The 19,432-nt window shown below is 38.4% G+C and overlaps 1 protein-coding gene across 1 annotated transcript; it reads left to right on the forward strand.

Moving 5' to 3' along the window:
* The first annotated feature begins 1,742 nt into the window (after positions 1–1,742).
* tmem63c (transmembrane protein 63C) lies at positions 1,743–18,441 on the forward strand. Its single transcript, XM_053633364.1, has 22 exons — positions 1,743–2,397; positions 4,552–4,631; positions 6,505–6,592; positions 7,103–7,140; positions 7,666–7,808; positions 9,211–9,262; positions 9,381–9,489; positions 9,998–10,071; positions 10,219–10,299; positions 10,523–10,643; positions 10,821–10,954; positions 11,141–11,263; positions 12,319–12,472; positions 12,595–12,701; positions 13,692–13,778; positions 13,875–13,940; positions 14,048–14,210; positions 15,430–15,535; positions 16,316–16,483; positions 16,674–16,789; positions 16,963–17,037; positions 17,270–18,441. Exons 1-22 carry the CDS (start codon positions 2,176–2,178, stop codon positions 17,492–17,494), a joined length of 2,532 nt encoding a protein of 843 aa, XP_053489339.1. The 5' UTR covers positions 1,743–2,175; the 3' UTR covers positions 17,495–18,441.
* Positions 18,442–19,432: the final 991 nt, after the last annotated feature.

The following is a 19,432-nucleotide window of genomic DNA, read 5'->3' on the forward strand; positions in this document are numbered from 1 at the left end:
TTACTCATGCTTAAAAGGTTTTACCTTAATCAGCTCTGTAGGTGAAATAATCTCAGAAAAATATTGCCTCTAGGGTGCAAAAACACTATGCACTATTAAATATAGTATATAAATGATGTGCCTTAATGTACTGTAATTTCTTTTTTTTCTGTAAAGATTAGGAAAAGGTGTAGTTTGTTTCTGTTTGAAGTGTTTCTAGGCATATAGTGTAATAACCATATGATCTATTCAATATTGTATAATATCCATATCATATACAGTCCCCTCTGAAACTACTGGAACAGCAAGGTCAAATCAGTTGTTTTTGCTGTAGACTGAAGACATTTTGGTTTGATATCAAAAGAAGAATATGAGAAGAGAGTTTAGAATTTCAGCTTTTATTTCCTGGCATTAAAATGTAGATGTGTTAAACAACATAGAACATTGTTTGAAGCACATTTTTGTATCAGCCCACCCAATTTGTAGGTGAGCAAAAATATTGGAACATGTGACTGACAGGTGTTTCTTGTTACCCAGTTGTGTCCTGTTAGATTGACAGTTTAAACACTATAGTTCTGAACATCCATTTTTGGTTTTAGCCTTCAGTTTCACCTGTGAAGACTGCATTTGTTGTTAAAAAAGGATAAATCAACATAAAGATCAGAGAGCTGTCTATGGGAGAAAAGCAAGCCATTTTGAAGCCGAGAAAAGACGGAAAAACAATCAGAGGCATTGTTCAAACACTGGACATAGCAATTACAACAATTTGGAATCTCCTGAAAAAGAAAGAAAGCAACACTTAGCAACACTGCAGGGTTAGACACCGAATGGGTCGGCCAAGGAAAACAACAGCGACTAATAAAAGAAATATTGTGAGAGCTGTTAAGAAAAACCCTAAAACAACCGTGAGTGACATCAGCCAGGCTGGCATTCGCATATAAATACAGAGATGAGCCACAAAAGTTCTGGAACCAAGATTAACCTCTACCAAAGTGATGGAAAGGCCAAAGTGTGGAGAAAGAAAGGATTTGCTCATGATCCAAAACATACAAGCTCATCTGTGAAATATGGTGGAGGTAGTGTCAGGATTTGGCTTTGCAGGGCTGCTTCTGCTGCTTCTGGAACAGGCTCACAAATCTTTATTGATGATGTAACTCATGATGGTACAGTTTTGTCTGCCAATTTACAGAGAAATACATCCAAATTAAGCAGGAAGAACTTTATCATGCAGCAAGATAATGATCCAAAACACACTGCCAACTCAACAAGGGGGGGGGGGAGGGGGGAGGGGGGGGAGATGGAAGGTTTTAGACTGTCCAAGTCAATCACCAGCCCTTAACCCAACTGAGCAAGCATTTCACCTCCTGAAGAGGAGACTGAAGGGAGAAAACAATCAACTGCTGAAAGAGGATGCAGTAAAAGCCTGGAAAAGTTGGTGATGTCCGCAAGATGCAGCCTTGATACGCTCATTGCAAGCAAGGATATGCAACCAAATATTAAGTGTTATTTACTTTAATTTATGTCAAGACTTATCTGTCCCTATACTTTTGTTCACATAAAAATTAGGTGGTCTTATACAATAGGTTCTATGTTTTATGTTGTTTAACACATCTAGATGTAAATACAGAAATAAAATCTGAAATCCCAAACTCTCGTCTCATATCTATCTTTTGATCTCAAACCCAAATGTCTTTGGTGTATAGCACAAACAAATGAATTGGCCTTGCTGTTCCAATAGTTTCAGAGGGGACCATAATGTCAAAAACAGGATATTGTGAATCTTGGCTTGTTTTTTTTCATTTCAGACTTCTGTTTACATTTTTCTGTCCCAGAAATGAGCTCAACTCCCAGCAGACACAGAACTGCTCAACCACTTTTTAAAAGGCAACATGTAATATGCAATACAAGCAATATGTATTTTTTTATCAGAAAGGGTCGTGTCATTTAAGGCATGTCAGGGTTTTCATTGGAACGTACTGAATTTACACTTTTGTTGTTTAAAACACTTCATCTTATTTATTTAACAAAGCTATTAATGATCAAATTTCTAGCTCTCATTGGTCAGTTGTTTTGAGAATCATTGTGCACAACTAATGCAGAACATCAAATCATTCCGTTGACTACTGTCTGGTATTGATTTCCTTTCCTAGCGATGCTTTGACAGTCTGCAGGCTTGCTGAGACCCAGGCCATTGCCATGGCGGTGTATTCCAATTCCTTGGGAACGGCGAATCCTGCGTTTGAGCCATGGTCCACAGCTTCAGTGGATTGGGATGTCCTACATTTGCTGGGCTCTGTGGCTGAGGAGAATAGCACTGCGGAAAGGTGTTACCTCTCACACTCTCACAGCAGTGTGCTTCAGGGGCTGCCCTTTGGTGGAGTGCCCACTGTTCTCGCTATCAACCTCGTCCTCTGGCTGGTACAGTATTTCTCTCTCTGCTGCTGTTTATAAACATGCAACAGGCCCCATATTGGTTTCAGAGACCTGCAGAAGGTCATTGTTTGTTTGTTTTTTGAACTGCTTTGCTTCCATACAAAAAGGTTTAAATCTAGAACTGTAACGGATTCATAAGTTCATCAGGTTCTATGCAGAAAATGACCAAAAAATTTTTGCCTGATTATCTGAAGCCCATTTAGAAGAGAGAGAATCCTTAATTATCCAAAGAATCCCTGAGGGACCCTTTTTTCCAAGAATGTACTGTACACACCTGAGCAGGTATTATAGGCATTGAAGGAACTGGAACAGAACCAAAAATGGACTGGCTAGAGGAATGGTTTGAGAACCTCCGGTCTATAGTGTGTGGATAACAATGGAACATAATACAGAGTTATACATTAATACATTTATCAGTATATTAAATTAATTCCCTAACCAAGATCTGTTGCATTACTGTCTCATGTAGTTAGTAGGATGGTGTAGATAGTTAGGTTATCCATTATCCAACAAAGTCTCTGTGTGTTCATTGCTGCTCATATATGCAATACTGTGCAAAAGTTTTAGGCACATCTAAAAAAAACAGTTCTGTAAAACGAAGATACATTCAACAATTAACTTGCTTCTTTAGTCTCTTCAGGTAAAATGTCAGACAGCCTTGATGATGTGTTTATCAGAATAGGATGTGTTACATAGTATATTATCTAAAACACTACAAAAAAAATTTTGCCATAAAATCAGAAATTAACATTAAAAAACTTTTTCTTTTCTACTGATACAATGTAGTAGGCATAAAATAAAAATCTTTTATCATTCTTAACACTTTGCATTTTATACCAAGTTTACCTATTATTGCTGAAGTAGTATACAGTATGTTTTAAAAAAATCCTGTATTATTGCATGTACAGCCCCATCTGCATTATTTTTTATAATAAAACAGGTTGATTAACCAAATGAAGGCAGAACATATTTAGTAAGCGTCAGTGGAAATATTTTATGCAATTTCAAATTACAGGCTTGGTTACGAAAGAGCAAGGTGTTCTCGTTGTCTAGTCATTGAATGCGTTCCTGCTGGAGTCATTACATGAACAGTGTGCATACTGACCTTACTCCCTGTCAGTTTCCAAGACAACCACTCACCTCCTCTCTCGCTTTCTAAAGAAATGGCTAATTACAGTATTACTACTGCATACGGGCCTATAGCACAGGAGGCCTTTATGCAAGAAACACTTTATTCAGTCTTCTTCAAACAGTGTGTATTTATGTATATACACAATTGCCAGTTTGTTTGTAATGCAAGTATCTGTACAAAGAAAGAAACTTGAGGTAGTACATGAGTTTAAATATCTAAAGTTTATAATAGACTCTCAGCTCTCCGTTAAAATATGTAAAGAAAACTTTGAATATTGTGAAATATAAATAGGTAAATTTAGGTAGATAATTTGAGTATAGAATCAGCTAAATTGTTTTAGCACACTATGATTTTTGTCAAACCAGTTGGGTACAGACCTATAGGCTATGAGTACTACTCTTATTACTCCAATTGAGACAGCATATAAACAGATTTTAAAGGTTTAACATAAAAAAGTCAAATTAACAGCATCTATGTAACTTTTACCTAAATATGGATTTGTAAACTGGGACAATTTAAAGAAATTCTCAGATGTAGTATTAGTTAATGTTATGGTCTTGCTCTTCCAGTGTATATTAAATCACAAATAGGTCAGCTGAAGCTGTTAGTCGACTTAGAGCTAATATAATGTTACCAACATAATGTTTAGTTATATAGAATGTTTCTAATGCTTATGTAAATTAATGTTTTAGTGTGTTTGGTGTTTTATGTAACCATGTTCTTTTAATGTGGAACTTGTTTTTGTCCTATTTGTTCTAGTCCACACAGATGAAAATGAGCCATTTTGCTTAATCTGAGATGTTTACATCATACTTATTGATGTTGATTAGTGTCTATTTTCCCTGTTGAATATATAAAAAAGAAAGAGTTTATTCTTTTGGAAAGGAGCTATAATATTGAAGGTAAAAAAAATCATGCCACCACTTAATTAGAAATTGTCAGTGTGTAGGATGTGGTCATGAAATAATATGTTTTTCTGCCTGATCTTTTCATGCTGTTTGCTGTAGTTCCTGTTGCTGGTTTTCTCCTGTGTGAGAAAGGCTGCATGGGATTACGGTCGTCTGGCTCTGCTGATGGATAATGACAGGTACATCAACCTCCACTGAGAGCACTCTGTCACATCCTCTACTATAGAGATACATTGATTATGGTAAGGTCTGCAGAGAGTGCCGCATTCTGGCCAGCTGTACTGCATATTTATGCACATCTAAACAGCACACACAACAGCAATAAAACGCATATGCCCAGTGATAAACATTTAGGATGAAAAGCACATTTATGCAGCAAAATAATGTGAGTATGATGTGTATGTGTATCATCCTGGAAAAAAAAAAGAAAAAATGTAACAAGAATGGTATTGATTATAAGATTTTGGAGTCAGACTCTACATCCCCAACTACTTTTCATGTAGCATATACACATTCAATAGCATATGATCATATGATAATTGAAAGCATTAGTCATATGTTACACAGTTTAAAGAACACTGTTGTAGCATACAGCAATATAGCATGCCTGTGGCCCTCACAGTGTGCCATTGCTTTTGGTGAGATGGGTGAGATACTGGCACCATCTTGTGGAGAATGTGCATGATACTCCTGATGGCAAGCATTTCTCAAGGCTCTGTTTATAAGTATCATTACAAATCTACATCGTTGTCATTTGAATTTCCTTATATACCAGACATATATGTAGTATGGTGATATTTTCTTTTCATATATGCAGTCCACTGTATGAGTTAAACCTGCTATATAGGTCACCATATATGTATACAATTATTGACTGTAGCCCATATTGCTGTGTTAGTGTAACAACGTTGCACTAATGTACTGTATCTCATTCATACACTATTATATTATTATTTTTTGTATTTTTCTCTTTTTAAATTGTCTCTTGCTTTTATTTTACATGGTACTATAAATGACAGCAATGGGGGAAAAGTTTCTTCTTCAGTCTGTATTTTCTATCCCCAGATTTTTTTTTTCTTGTGCTTAAAAATAAGTGCTTGTGTGTAAAGGCAGGGGTGTGAAGACTTTTGAAAAATCCTATCTTGAATGCTTCTACTCAAGACAATACTGGCAACCTGAGAGGCTTGAACTACACAAAGATAATTTGCATCATCTGAATGGGGAGCCTAGAAAATCAACTTAAGCAACTATGTAATTTGTCTCTTACTATGTGCACTTTCCCCTGTGTAAATTACTCAGTCTGAATATGACTTGATGATAATGATATGGGAATATAATTCTCAGCACAGGACTGACACTGATTTGACAGTGTGTGTGTGTGTGGCGCTAACATGAGTGACTTAGCACTGTAGAGTTGGTGGGGTTTGTCTACACTGTGTACACTTACATGTCACTTTATTAGGAACACCTGTCCTGGTTGGTGCAGCTTGTACTGTAGGTCTATCATTAGAGTCTATAGCTCATCTTCTACCATACATAATTTGTGTTAATGGTCTTCTATCCCTTCCTCAGTGACAGTTTCTGAACTGTTGTCTGGATGTTTTTTGGTTGTGGACTATTTTCAACTGTTGTTGCACAAAATCTTTAAAAATTTGTGGGTTTTTTTCAGTAACAGAAAGTCTTTAAGTAATTAGACTAGGTAGTTGTGACAGATAAACGTACATGCCCTATGTGCAGGTCGCATACACTTAGACTGCGTATCAGAGGTTATTCTGCTTAGATTGCAGCTCTGTTTCATCACTCTGCTGGGTTAGTCATCATCTCTCTCCTCAGTAAATTTACTATAAAGTCTCGCCACACCCTTTTGTTTAATGATAAAAGCTTTGATGTAGGCAAAGTTTACATGCTCTGTTAATTCATGGTACTGTTTGGGGAGTGTAGTTTAGGTTAGAGTTTAATTTATGATACTGCACTCATACTCAAAAGATGTGAAAACTGGCGTAGACAGAAACACTACATTTGTTGATACAATTCCTTTGTGTTTTTTCTTAGCCTAACATCACTTTTCTATGGAGAGCAAAGTGAGAAAGAGAAGTCTCCTTCTGAAACCAGTCCCTCAGATTCAGAGACCAAAGATATGGTGAGAAGACACAGACAGACAGACAGACACACACACACACACACACACACAGAGAGAGAGAGAGAGAGAATAGCCAAACAAATGATAGAAAGTGATACAGTTCCATATAATACTTTAAACCATTTATTTTTTGTAAACTAAATAAAACTGAGCATGTAATAGCGTGCTTGTTTTAAATTAAGTGTAGTGGAGTAGCAGTATGAACTTAGGAGCCATCACATGGGTACACTTTTGTGTTTGCCTACAGTATTTGCTTTACACGTCTGTCACATTATGCCTATGACTCACCTTTTCCGTATCTGACAACATTCTGCCCCCTTGATTACTTACTGCATGATGTTTCAGCACAGACTCATCAACGTTATGTGTTTTTATATAGCTCTTTCTGCGTTCTCTTATAGCACAAATGGTTCTGACAGATGCTTAGCTCGCCAGACATGCTCTTTTCTCACTTTTATTTGTCCTAGACCTTTTTACGCACTCGTTGTCCTCTCTTCCTTGTCTTTGTAGGGCTTCTGCTCCTGGCTCACATCTCTCTACCACATGAAGTAAGTGTGTACTGGCTAGTGGTGATGACATCACTCAGCGTTTGGCTCGCTTCCGTTATATCTCATTAAGCAGGGAAAACAAACACAAGCCTATGGTCTGCCACTCACTCTCACAGCTTGGCATGCTCCTTAAAGCGGCCACTTCCTCTGTTCCCATGGTTTCCAGGATGTCATTTAGGCGGTCAGGTTGGCACACTAGCGCCATATTTAGCCGACTGCATTAGAACCATCTAGAACATCTAGATGGTGGTCCTGTCAGCAGGAGACTGGGAGGCCATACTATATGTGGGGCGAGGCTCAGGGTGTGTGCTCGTGTGTGCACGCATGTCTTTACATCTGTTTATTATGTTATATAATCATGTGTCTTTTTTCTGGTTTGTACAATTAAAAGAAAAGCCCTCACACACACAAGCTATACTGTAGGTCGTACACATTTGAACTGTATTTAGTGAGAGTTTCTCTTATTCACGCCCTCATTTGCTATGTACAAATGTGACTATGTTGGCTTCCCTTTGCTCTCTGCAGGGACGAAGAGATCCGTAGTAAGTGTGGCATTGATGCAGTTACATACCTGGCATTTCAGCGCCACATCATCCTTCTCATTGCTGTAGTGTGTCTGCTCTCACTGAGTGTTATCCTGCCTGTCAACCTCTCTGGGAGCCTCCTGGGTAATGTCAACTCGCCTAGAAAATCTCTTGTTATTTAACTGTAGAGCGCCAACACTATAAAGAACCCATGACAACAGATATAACACTTTTACTGTCCACAATAATTACTTCAAGACATTGTACCAGTAAAGGAGCTTTCTTTCTGTAATCTATTTGTCAATACTATCTATTTGTTTGTTCTGCTTTTATGAGCACGTTTAACTGACATCATACGTACAGTATATACAGCCATGAAATGATTCAACATAGAGAGTAAAAACAGCATGCATGCCATGTACATACATTTTCTTTCCCTTTAAATAAACATATACATGACAGGGATATAAATATAAAGATAAGACTTACATAATGTAACTTACTATTATGTTTCTTTTGATAGTCTTTCACAGGGTTATGCTTTGATGAATTACTTGCTAGAAATGGTTTCTGGAAGTTTTAGGTTTCACTTATACCCAGACATTAGTGGATGAGCATAAAGTTCTTGTTTGGACCACCCCATAGTGTTTGCAGATGGTTTGAGTGGCAACTGGGGGTTAGAGAATCCAAGCAAAACACAGGATGTCATGGGAAAGGCCCTGACTGTCTTCACCCCAAGAAAAGCATTGTGAAAAGCAGCCTCCCATACTCACACACCCACATTCACATAGCTGAACTTTCCTCAACCAGAATGGACTATAATACATTAAACGCTGATCCATTTAAAGTAAAAAGGAATAAGATTTAAAACAAGAATATGAGATCCCATTTTAGAGAGGAGCTGGTCATGTAAAGCACTTCTCAGAGTTTGGACATGCCCTAAAAAAATCTTTTATTTATTTATTTATTTATTTATTTATTTATTTTAGATTCATTGCAGTCAGAGTTTAAAATAGTTTTTAAAAAATCAATATAGAGAAATGTGGGGGAAATGTTCACCTTCCCATGGCATCCTAATTGGCTTTGTATTGAAAGAGATTTTAAAATGTAGTCATATACATTACGTCTGGACTGTGGTGGCTCAGTGGTTAAGGTTCTGAACTAGTGATTGGAAGATTGAGAACTCAAATCCCAGAATGACCAGGAAGCCAAGCCTCAACCATCAATTGCTTGCATTTCTTCCTCTTCTATGGATTAAAGTGCCAAGCGAATAAATGTAAATGTAAATCTGTACATACAGACAAGCTTTTTTCAGATACGGGTCAAGAAAATGCTCCAGAACCAACAGATTATTTATCTATTACCTAAAATAGTACACTAAGTAGGCACTATTTTTTATGGTGTCAGTAAACAATAGTTGATGCGTTCATTTGAGATACTGTATTATTGTGGTTGAGGATATAATAGTGCACAGTGAGACATTAGATTTCAGGATTATTCTATGTATGTTCTATGTAAATTATTACCTCTTTTTTTTTTTTTTTAGAGGACAGCCCTAAGAATTTTGGTCAAACAACTGTGGCTAACATAGCAGCACAGTAAGTTATCATATGTTTTTATTTGAATGTATGAATTACTGTCATACTATGTGGGAAAATTAACCAAAGCATACTGTACATGTTGCTGGTTATAACCAGTCCTCCCTCTCTACCACAGGAACAGTTTTCTGTGGATACACAGCATCTTTGCACTACTTTACTTTGTAATTACTGTACTCTGTATGGTCCACCACTCCTCACAGTTGGAATACAAAGAGGATGAGAAGGTTAGTATGGTACACCGTCTGTGTGTGTGTGTGTGTGTGTGTGTGTGTGTGTGTTACCCAGTGTGGTCTTCTGTTGTTGTAGCCCATCCACCTCAAGTGCATTCTGAAAATGCTTTTCTGCTCACCATGGGTGTAAAGAATGATTATTTGAGTCACTTGAGCCTTCTTGTTCGCTCCACCCAGTCTGGCCATTCTCCTCCGCCACTCTCTGGATGTTTTGTTGCATTTTACACCATTCTCTGTAAACCCTCTTTTGCATTAATATCCCAGGAGATCATCCGTTTCCGAAATACTCAAACCAGTCCATCTGACACTAGCAACCATGCTACAGGCTAGGTCACTGAGATCACATTTTTTCTACATTCTGATATTTGATGTGATCATTAACTGGAGCTTTATGTTTTGTGCTGCTGCCACATGATTAGCTGATTGGATAATGGCATGAATGAGCAGGTGTACAGATGTGGTAATATAGTGGTTTGTTTCTTTCCATTTGTTGTCCTTACAGGTGGCAAGAACTTTAATGATCACCAACATTCCCAGAGAGATTTCTGACCCTGGCCTGATTACCAAACACCTCCAGTGAGTAATGAAAAGAGCCAATCTGTTATCCTGCTAACTCCAGTCTTTCATTTACATTTCATTTGCATACTTAATTTTACTGGTCAACACAAAAAATAAATTGTTTGGATTAAGTATATTGGAATTTTTATTTCTATAACCCAACAGCGAAGCTTATCCGAGCTGTACAGTCACGGACATCTGCTTCTGTTTCAACATACAAAAGTTAATGAAGCTGGACTCTGAGAGGTAATTAATTCCCTCATTCCCATTCCACCCACAGCAAACCCTTTAACATTACCTTTTTTTAATCATTGTATTGTGACTCAGGGGTTACACACAAAAGAAAGCTGATTAAAGAACACTTGAACACTGTTGACTTTTGGATTGCAGTGTTAGGTTCAAAATGATTTCGTATGGTGGCACAAATTATTCTCCTCTTCAAATCCTCATTTGTCTGGTTCTCATGCAGGCGAAAAGCAATGAAGGGGAGGCTGTATTTCACTACCAAATCACAGAAGGAAGGGAGGATCATGATAAAGACACATCCCTGTGCTCAGATCTTCTGCTGTGATTTATGTGGCTTTGAACAGGTACAATGTAATATAGTGATTTGTTCATACATTGTGTTTATGACAGTAAACAATATCATAGTGATGGTAAATAATACACAATTTGTTTCATTCTATGTCATTGCACCTCCTCAAGTTTGCCACTGGGGACCACTGCACACTAACTTCTCTTGTCTTCTCTTGTCTTCTCTTCTCCAGATCGATGCAGAGCAGTATTACAGTGAACTGGAGGAGAAGCTTACAGATGAGTTTAATGCAGAAAAGAATCGCATTACCATGAAGAGACTGGGCATTGCCTTTGTCACTTTCAGAGACGAGAGGATGACTGCAGTGTAAGCACTACATGGACTTCAATTACTGATCATATTACATACATATCAGATACTGGTCATAGTATAGCGATATCACAGTTGCCTGCTCATCAGTAACACAAGAGAGTTCTTTTAAAATTCTCACAGACATACCTTGCAGAAAAAAGATCTGATATGAGGTTAAAGATACCTGTTGAATTTGTGTAGCATTGTGAAGGACTACAGGAGGGCACGTTGCCGTCGGAAACCGCAACAGTCCAGCATTACTACAGTCGTGCACTCGCACCAGTGGGGTGTACGCTATGCCCCTGCCCCCAATGACATCATCTGGTATGTATACAGAGAATGAACTGGCATGAATGTCAGCTCTCTTCTTTTTCATTTAAGGGGTAGTCAACAAATTTGCTGGAAGAATCAAACAAACATATTCTGTAAATCCAAAACACATAGGCTAGAAAACCTGACTGAGAGTGCAAGCAAAAATGCTTCCTTGTTGTGATGGGTTGAATGCTGCTGGTCCATGTGAGTTTTTTTTCTTTTTCAGACTTTATCCTCTGAGTAAATATTTTATTGAAAGATTCTGAAATAGAAAGAACCTCACTGGGAGTCTGCGTTATATTGAGGCTTCTTAATAAAGAGATTCCTCAAGTTGTTGATGTCTCACTTATTCCTGATCTGTGCTAATTCAAATGCCTGCATCATCAGGATAATCCTCCAGGTAGAGATATATCAGTCCCTCCAGGATTTTGTGGTTTTGCTACCACAGAAATGAATGCAAAAGCAAGGAAACAGCACAATATTCTGAGGACCACGCAATTTTTCAAAATTACCGCAGATTTTCTGCAGATTTGGGCCAAGACTTCATCACAACGCATATTTAGTCAAAGCACTCTTCAATTCAAGCACGGCGAACATGAGCACAGCTAAAATGTCTCATTTACCACCAAACATCACTGCAAAAGGCCGTGCAAAACAATTTCCTGCAGTTGTGATTGCGCCAATTCAAGTCGTTTCCCGTGAAAAAAAAAACACAAAAAAAAACTCTGCAAGTTGCATCGCAAAATTTTGAAAAAAGCTGCTGCATAATCGAGCTTTTTTGTCGCAACAATCACAGAAAAACTCAGTGAAATCCTGTATGGACTGAAATATATATAAATATAAATGCAAAATCTATATAAATTAAAAAATGACATTATCGTCTTCAAGTGTGGGATTGTCTTGGGTGCATTTTCTAGTCATTCTAGACCCAAGTACTTAAGTGCAAAATATTACACATAATCTATTACTTTATATTTTTATTGCACATCCCTTTTTCTGCTTGAGAATTAGCTCAGTGTCCCAGTAATCTTCAGCAGCGGTCAAATTTGCGGTGTGTATTTCTGCAGGGAGAACCTGTCAGTGAGTGGCTCTCGCTGGTGGCTTCGGTGTGTGTTGCTTAATATCCTGCTCTTCCTCCTGCTGTTCTTCCTCACCACTCCTGCCATTATTGTCAACACTATGGACAAGTTCAACGTCACTCGACCTGTGGAAAGCCTTCGGGTCAGTGCCAACTACATCCCCTTTTCTCATGTACATTTTACTGTATGATTACTTACTGTAAAATCAAAACCTGATTTCTCTCACCTTGAAAAGGACTTTAAACTCTCTGGTCTGTTCTACAGAATCCGGTTATCACCCAGTTCTTCCCCACTTTGCTCCTATGGGCTTTCTCCGTTCTGCTCCCCTTCGTCGTATATTACTCTGCCTTCTTTGAGTATCACTGGACCAGGTGGGTAGAAAACACGGATGGAATTTTAAAAGCTTCTCCCCACAACAGTTATCATTCACTAGCCTTAAAAAGACTACTAACAAGTGTTCAGACTTAGCTCCAAAACACAATAATTACAACTGACTCAGGATGATTAAACCATGCAGCACAGTGTAGCACCATCAAACAGAAACAAAACCTCAAAGCCAAAGCCACTACTTACTGTTGCTATATGCGTACGACTTCACTGTTTTAGGATTACCCGAAGCTATTTTTGCAACGTTAACACATTAGATCTTAATGAGTAGCTGTTATTGTGTGCCAGTGGATGTCTGTTCATTGTGTTTTCTACTGCAGTGACATATTCAGTGTGGTGCACAAACATATTACATAACAGCAGAGCAACCCCCACCCAACCCAACCCAACCCAACCCAACATACACACGCATTCTCCTCTCCTGCTCTGTATGTGTGTCAATCAGTCGCATTCTTAGCTAACCTCTTCAGTCTTGTTGTCATAGTGATGACAATAAGGGAATAATGAATGCGCAGTGGTAGGCCTGTCTGGATCTGGATCCTATAACACTTTTCTGTCAACATGGTGCATCTGTATGAGCACTGGAAGAAGAAATGAAGTGCAGGAGAGTTTTTCAAGTGCATTTTTACACCCAAAAAATGACTTTATACTTGTTTCACATGGTTGTACTATAAAATCAGGTTTTAGTCAGGTTGGGCAACAAAACAAAATTTGGTGAACATTCTGAAAATGGGTTCCTGTAGGAAACGAGGACAGCAGGATATAATCCACCTCCAGGAAGTAGCCCACCTGTGTATGGGAGATATATATATTATATACATACTGTAGAGTGAAATTTACACAGTCAGTACATTCTGTACAGGTTATTTTCAAGGGAAGATGAATTGCAATTTCAGGGTTTGTGAATAGTTGAAATAACAAACGCAAGATACAGATCAAGCTTATCATAATAATCACATGCTGTTGTTTTCCAGGTCCACTGAGAATCAGATCACTATGCACAAGTGCTTTCTACTTCTGGTCTTTATGGTCATCATTCTGCCTTCGCTTGGTCTGTCCAGGTACATTCATTTGTAGAGATGCCATAGTGCATATCCAAAAAAATATATCTATATCTACGAATATATTGGTATAACACATTTTTGTCTGTTCTCTAGTTTGGATTTTTTCTTCAGGTGGCTCTTTGACACTCACTTCCTGGATCAGAAAGATGTAAAGTTCCAGTGAGTTAAAGCTGCTTGTAACTGAAGTCTGATTAAACTGTTTTATTCTACAAATTTAAAACTAGAGCGCATACTTTCCTATTTGTTAATTCCGGATCATTTCTTAGATGTGTGTTCTTGCCTGATAATGGAGCTTTCTTCGTGAATTACGTCATCACGTCGAGTCTGATTGGCACGGCGATGGAGCTGCTGCGGATTCCCTCGCTACTGGTTTACTCGCTGCGTCTTTGCTTTGCAAAATCCAAAGCGGAGCGCATCCATGTTAAACGAGTGAGTAAGAGGAACTGCTCTATTACTTGTCAGCTCCAGATGAACTGAATGATATCATTTAAGGATACGTAATGATGTTGCTCTGTATCAATGAAGGGGCTATTATTCAAAAGATTCTGATTGAACTTATTGAGTTCAGTGGAAGTTCAGTGGAATCTCAGTAAGTTCAGTGAGTGAAACTGGCATACAGGCCTAAATGTCATTTAAACACTGTGCACGTAGCAACATGCAAAGCGTGCTTCTCTATTGCATACATTTGTATTTGTATTTTGTATAAGCAGGGTTGCACAAAATAGGGTAGTGAAATGGGATTTGTGACAGATTATGTACTCAGCTTGATGTACTTTGGGAAATTAGTGGCTGCCAGTTTTGCATGTGATTTTTCCTGCCTCCCAAAACTAGATGTAAATGATGTGTGTTCTTCACAGTAGTGTTGCCAAGCTCATGATTTTCCTGCAGTACTACTTTTGAACTGTCAGTGTTTTTATTCATTCTCATAGATATTTGTTGTCTATTATGTTTAGTAATGCAAGACTATTTTGGGGAAATGGTGAAAAAAAATATTCAGGGAAACTTTCTTTTAATACTGCTTGTCATTTAGGGCACATTTGTCACTTCAATACATTAATCAGGACTTGTGTAAGAGTTCAGAACTTTTTTTTTCAAATGTTATAGAAGATGCAGTCTACCACAAGAAAAATGCAATATCATTTATTTGCATATCTTAATCCAAATTACTATTCTGTAGGCGTATACCACAATTTTCACTAAAAACAATTGAGTATATTGGTGACATCAATTCTCTCCACACTTGTTCTGACACAAGAGTCTTATTTAATAAGAACGTGGTTTATTATCACTTTATTTCCTTTGCTGTTCCTCTTTAGTCCTGAGTTTTCTGACAACACTAAGGGCGGCCAAGAATGGCTTTTAAAAGCAATATGTGCCTCATGCAGAACACATGTAGTAGGCACTCCCAGGTGCGGTTTGCGCTATGAGCTACAACTGTAGTATATTTTATTTAGTACATAACTATAGTAAAGGGTTTGTTTTAGATGCATTGTGAGTTCATTAAGTTGCATTTGCACTGCACTCCTGATAGAGAATATACTTCTATATACATATAGGTCTAAACCACAAACAGGCTGACTAATTAGAACTATTAAGTTAACTATGCTGAATAATTTGTTTAACGTTAATCTCTTGTCCTACCTTGCAGAGTCAGGCCTATGAGTTCCAGTTTGGGTTAGAGTATGCCTGGACTATGTGCATATTCTCTGTCAGTATGACCTATAGCATTACGTGCCCCATCATCGTACCCTTTGGTGAGTTTGCAGTGTAGGTTTACCAGTGTAAACCTTATACTGAGATTTATTTTAAGCTATTTTCTTGTTACTTTTCTTGTTATTCTTATCTAAATTTTCAAGTACTATTCACATAAATCTTCCTTGAAAAAATCGTTTTTCTTGCCTATTCTAGTTTTATTTTTCATCTGCTTTCTGTTGCCCAAAGACATTTGTGTCCTGCTTTTCTTTCCTCTTTTTTTTTTATCCCTTCTCTCTTTTCTTTTATTCTTCTCCAATCCTCTTCCTCCTCCTGTGGTCAATATCCTGCTTTTGCTATATATGCGTGTTCATTCTGCCTCACTCCACTCCTGTCCTCTGGTTCTCCTCCTCAGCAGAGTGTGTGGGCATCTGAGCCGTATCACTGACAGTATCTCAGTGTAACGCGAGGTGTCTGCGAGGTGTGAACACCACTCTAGTCTTCCAGACGCTCCGAGCCGTCTAGGCGCGAGCCAGACACCCACTCCACACCTGCTCTGTCACCAGCACACATTATGACTGTTTATTTACTACGCCGCAGTCCACAATAATCATTTTCCCCCTTGATACTGAGGTCATTTGGCGTCTGCTTTCAACATCTGGGCTGTGCTGTTGGTTCGAAATGTAGTTGATGGGCATTCTTTATCCATCCAGCTATGATTCTTATTTCTCCGTGTGATAGTTTTCAACATTTCCTGTTATTTCCTAAACAGGCATCATCTCCTGTGATGCAGTGAAATATTTCTTGCCATATTAGTAATAGGAGTGATCTACCTGTTTTAGGGCTGTTGTATTTGATTCTGAAACACATGGTTGACCGCTATAACATCTACTATGCCTACATCCCCACCAAGCTGAGTCAGCACATCCACTCCGCTGCTATCAGGCAGGTGCTCGTGGCACCAATTCTCTGCATGTTCTGGCTTCTCTTCTTCTTTGTGCTCCGACTGGGTAAGATGCCAGTAAACATAACACGATTCATAAGTGTTCGCTCTTAATATTCTCCTTAATTGACACGTTCTCAACATTAGTTTATATATTTATGTTGTATAATAATATCCTAGGCTGTTTGTGATTTTACTGAGAGAGGAAGAACTGTAAACTGTGTAATAGCCTCATTGTGTAACTGGTGTGTTTTCAGGTCCAATGCGACCCATCACTCTGTTCACGTTCATCTCTGTACTTTTGTGTATCATCTTTTCCTTCTTTGGAATCTGTCTGAAAAAACTACAATCAGACAGATCAACAATGTATCAGGTGAGATATGATATGTAATCTCCTTTTAGTATTTTAGGGCTGAAGTACATTTTCACATAATAAGTTTGTGATGAAATGTTATTAACTTGTGTTGTTAAGAAGTAATGCCTTTTTGCTATGAGTGTTTTTTGGGTTACATGCTACATAACCTTCATGCATTACCCATTTTTCAGATGTCTGATACAACCATAGAAGGAGCCTATAGTGATATGGAGAGAAGCACTGCATCCACCACAACTACTGCGAATGTATCTGCTTACTGCATTTCGTTTCATTGCATCCATAAAATATCATTGATTCTGGCTAAAAAATGTTTTTATTACCACTTAATATAGCAATCATTCAATTTTGTGTCCACCTACTCACCACTTTCTCACTCAAACAAAATCAGTCTTTATAGACTTTAATGCACAAGGTGAAAGTGGTCAGTATGCTGAAAACAATAATATCCTGTCTCTTTCTCTTGTCCTCTCTGCTCAGCTCTTCATAGCATCGGTTTTATTGGAGCCGGAGCTGGGTCTGACACCCATGCCCTCTCCTGCCCATCACAGTTATGGCACCATGGGCAATTGCCAGGCTTCGGTGCACGAGGAAGAGGGGGCAACTGGGAAAGATGCGGAGGAGACAGTGGAGACGGAGCTTGAGGACACACCAGGACCTGTCTGCTCCAGCTCTCTGATGGACAGCCCAGTGGACTACCAGTGACACCTACTCACCTCTACCAGCAAATTAAAAGCCCCCTGCCTCATCTTAACTTGAGGCTGTTACTGAGGCACAATGCTGCATTTTTCCCCCCTCCAAAAACTGTTTCAGGAGTGGATCTGGCACAATGTGTGTCCACTCAGTCTCTCTCTCTTTCTCTCGCAATCTTTCTTGCTCTATAGCCTTCTGTCTTCTTCTGTTCTCTTATGTTTTTCTTGGGCCTTTCTTGAGGCTGATGGCGTCTGGCACAATTGCTGACGGAAGTATGGAAAACTGGACCCTGTGCTTTGGAGGAGCTTTTCCTTGGCTCTGCTGATTTCTAAGGTCATGTCCTCTCTTTAGTGTTTTTCTGTGCTTGTTCTCTGTGTCTCCCAAAAGCTTGACCCAGTGCACTTCTATTTAGGCAGGATGTCAGTGAAATTGGACACGGGAAGGAATATATTTGTACTTGTTGCTAGTTGCTTATTACTAATCTTGATTTAAAAATTATTATATAAGACTGTTTTTACTTGCTGTTAGGGGTTTATACGAAGGTGTACAGTATCACTGTTCATTGAAGGAATGTTGTGCTTTATTATTATTATTATTATTATTATTATTATTATTTGGGATATTTAACTGTGTAATTTGGAGGGTTTTTAAGCATTTAATCTTTTGTCTTTATCTTTTATTGCATCAAGAGTGCAGAACCCATCTCCATCAATCCTCAATCTGCCTGCTACAGCTATGTTATTTTTTCCTTTGCTGCATACTCATGATTGTAGTACAAAATGGAACAAAAGCCACAATTATGCCTACAGTGCAAATTAATGTATTTAGCTAGGACAAACTAGGACACAGAGAATCTTGGAATATACAGTACTATAAAGAACAGGAAACGCAAACCAAAGTAAAATTCCCAATCTGTTAATTTACAAAATGAGTGTATTCTCTCAGCATTTGATTAATTAGACACTAAGAGTGTGCGTGTGTGTGTGTGGGGGGGGGGGGGGGGTATTATCAGACGGACATTGATATTAATATTGCATTCGGGCATCACTGCCCAGGGTCTCCAACACTGCATGTAATCAAATGTAGTCAGCATGTAATCAGCTACCTTCCTTACACATGATTCTGTTCAGTCTGCAGCACTCTCAATCTGGTGATGTGTTACGCCAGCTACTAAAACACTAATGCTCTTTGTAAGTTTTGTACTATGCTCTTTGCTGCTAGTGGTTATATGACTGGTTGAGATGGGGGTGGGAGGGTTTTGTTGCCAAACTGAATGCAACCGAATGTTTGTTTTGTGCTCTCTTGTGGTGCCTTGAAGAGAGATTTGAAGAAAAAGAAAAAAGAAAAAAAAAAAACTTTTACCTTTTAAAGTACCTGACAATCCAGCATGGCCTGTGATATGCTGCATGGACTGGTGAAAACAGAGCAGGAGATTACAAAGTGCCAAAAAGTCCAGTACGTACTTCATTTACACAGTTGCGTAAATCGCCTTAGCACTTAAGAAGGAAATTATAAATTCTCTCATAAAGCACAACATCCATCTTCAAATCCACATTCATCTAGTTTTCTTCCTTTCTGCAGTCCTATTTAGATAAACAGTACAACACCCTGAGAGATGCAGACTGAATATTAATTTGATTTATTTGATCAATTTGTGCTGATTGTATTTACTAGCATCCAGTGTGTAGAATTTGTTTTGTTTACCCAGTGGAGGTTTGTGGGTTGTGAGGTTTCTATGTATGACAGGGAGCATAGGGTGAGCTGCTGTACTGTAACTCACTGTACCGTATCTCACTGCACTATAGCAGAAGACAATAAAATAAAACTGCAAACAACACATCAATGTTATGTTCATTAACAGTATGAAAGTACTTTATACATTTCTTCATGCACATATGCAGTCACATGATTGAGCATCATTGGAATTTTTATGGTCTATCTGGGGGTTTT

Source organism: Ictalurus furcatus, chromosome 9 (assembly GCF_023375685.1).
Source record: "Ictalurus furcatus strain D&B chromosome 9, Billie_1.0, whole genome shotgun sequence".
NCBI classification, from domain to species: domain Eukaryota; kingdom Metazoa; phylum Chordata; class Actinopteri; order Siluriformes; family Ictaluridae; genus Ictalurus; species Ictalurus furcatus.

Coding starts and splice junctions, on each gene's coding strand:
- tmem63c (XM_053633364.1), top strand. CDS start 2,176: ATGGCGGTGTATTCCAATTCCTTGGGAACGGCGAATCCTGCGTTTGAG. Junction 7,141..7,665: donor ACATCTCTCTACCACATGAA/GTAAGTGTGTAC, acceptor TGCTCTCTGCAG/GGACGAAGAGATCCGTAGTA. Junction 13,941..14,047: donor CAGAAAGATGTAAAGTTCCA/GTGAGTTAAAGC, acceptor ATCATTTCTTAG/ATGTGTGTTCTTGCCTGATA.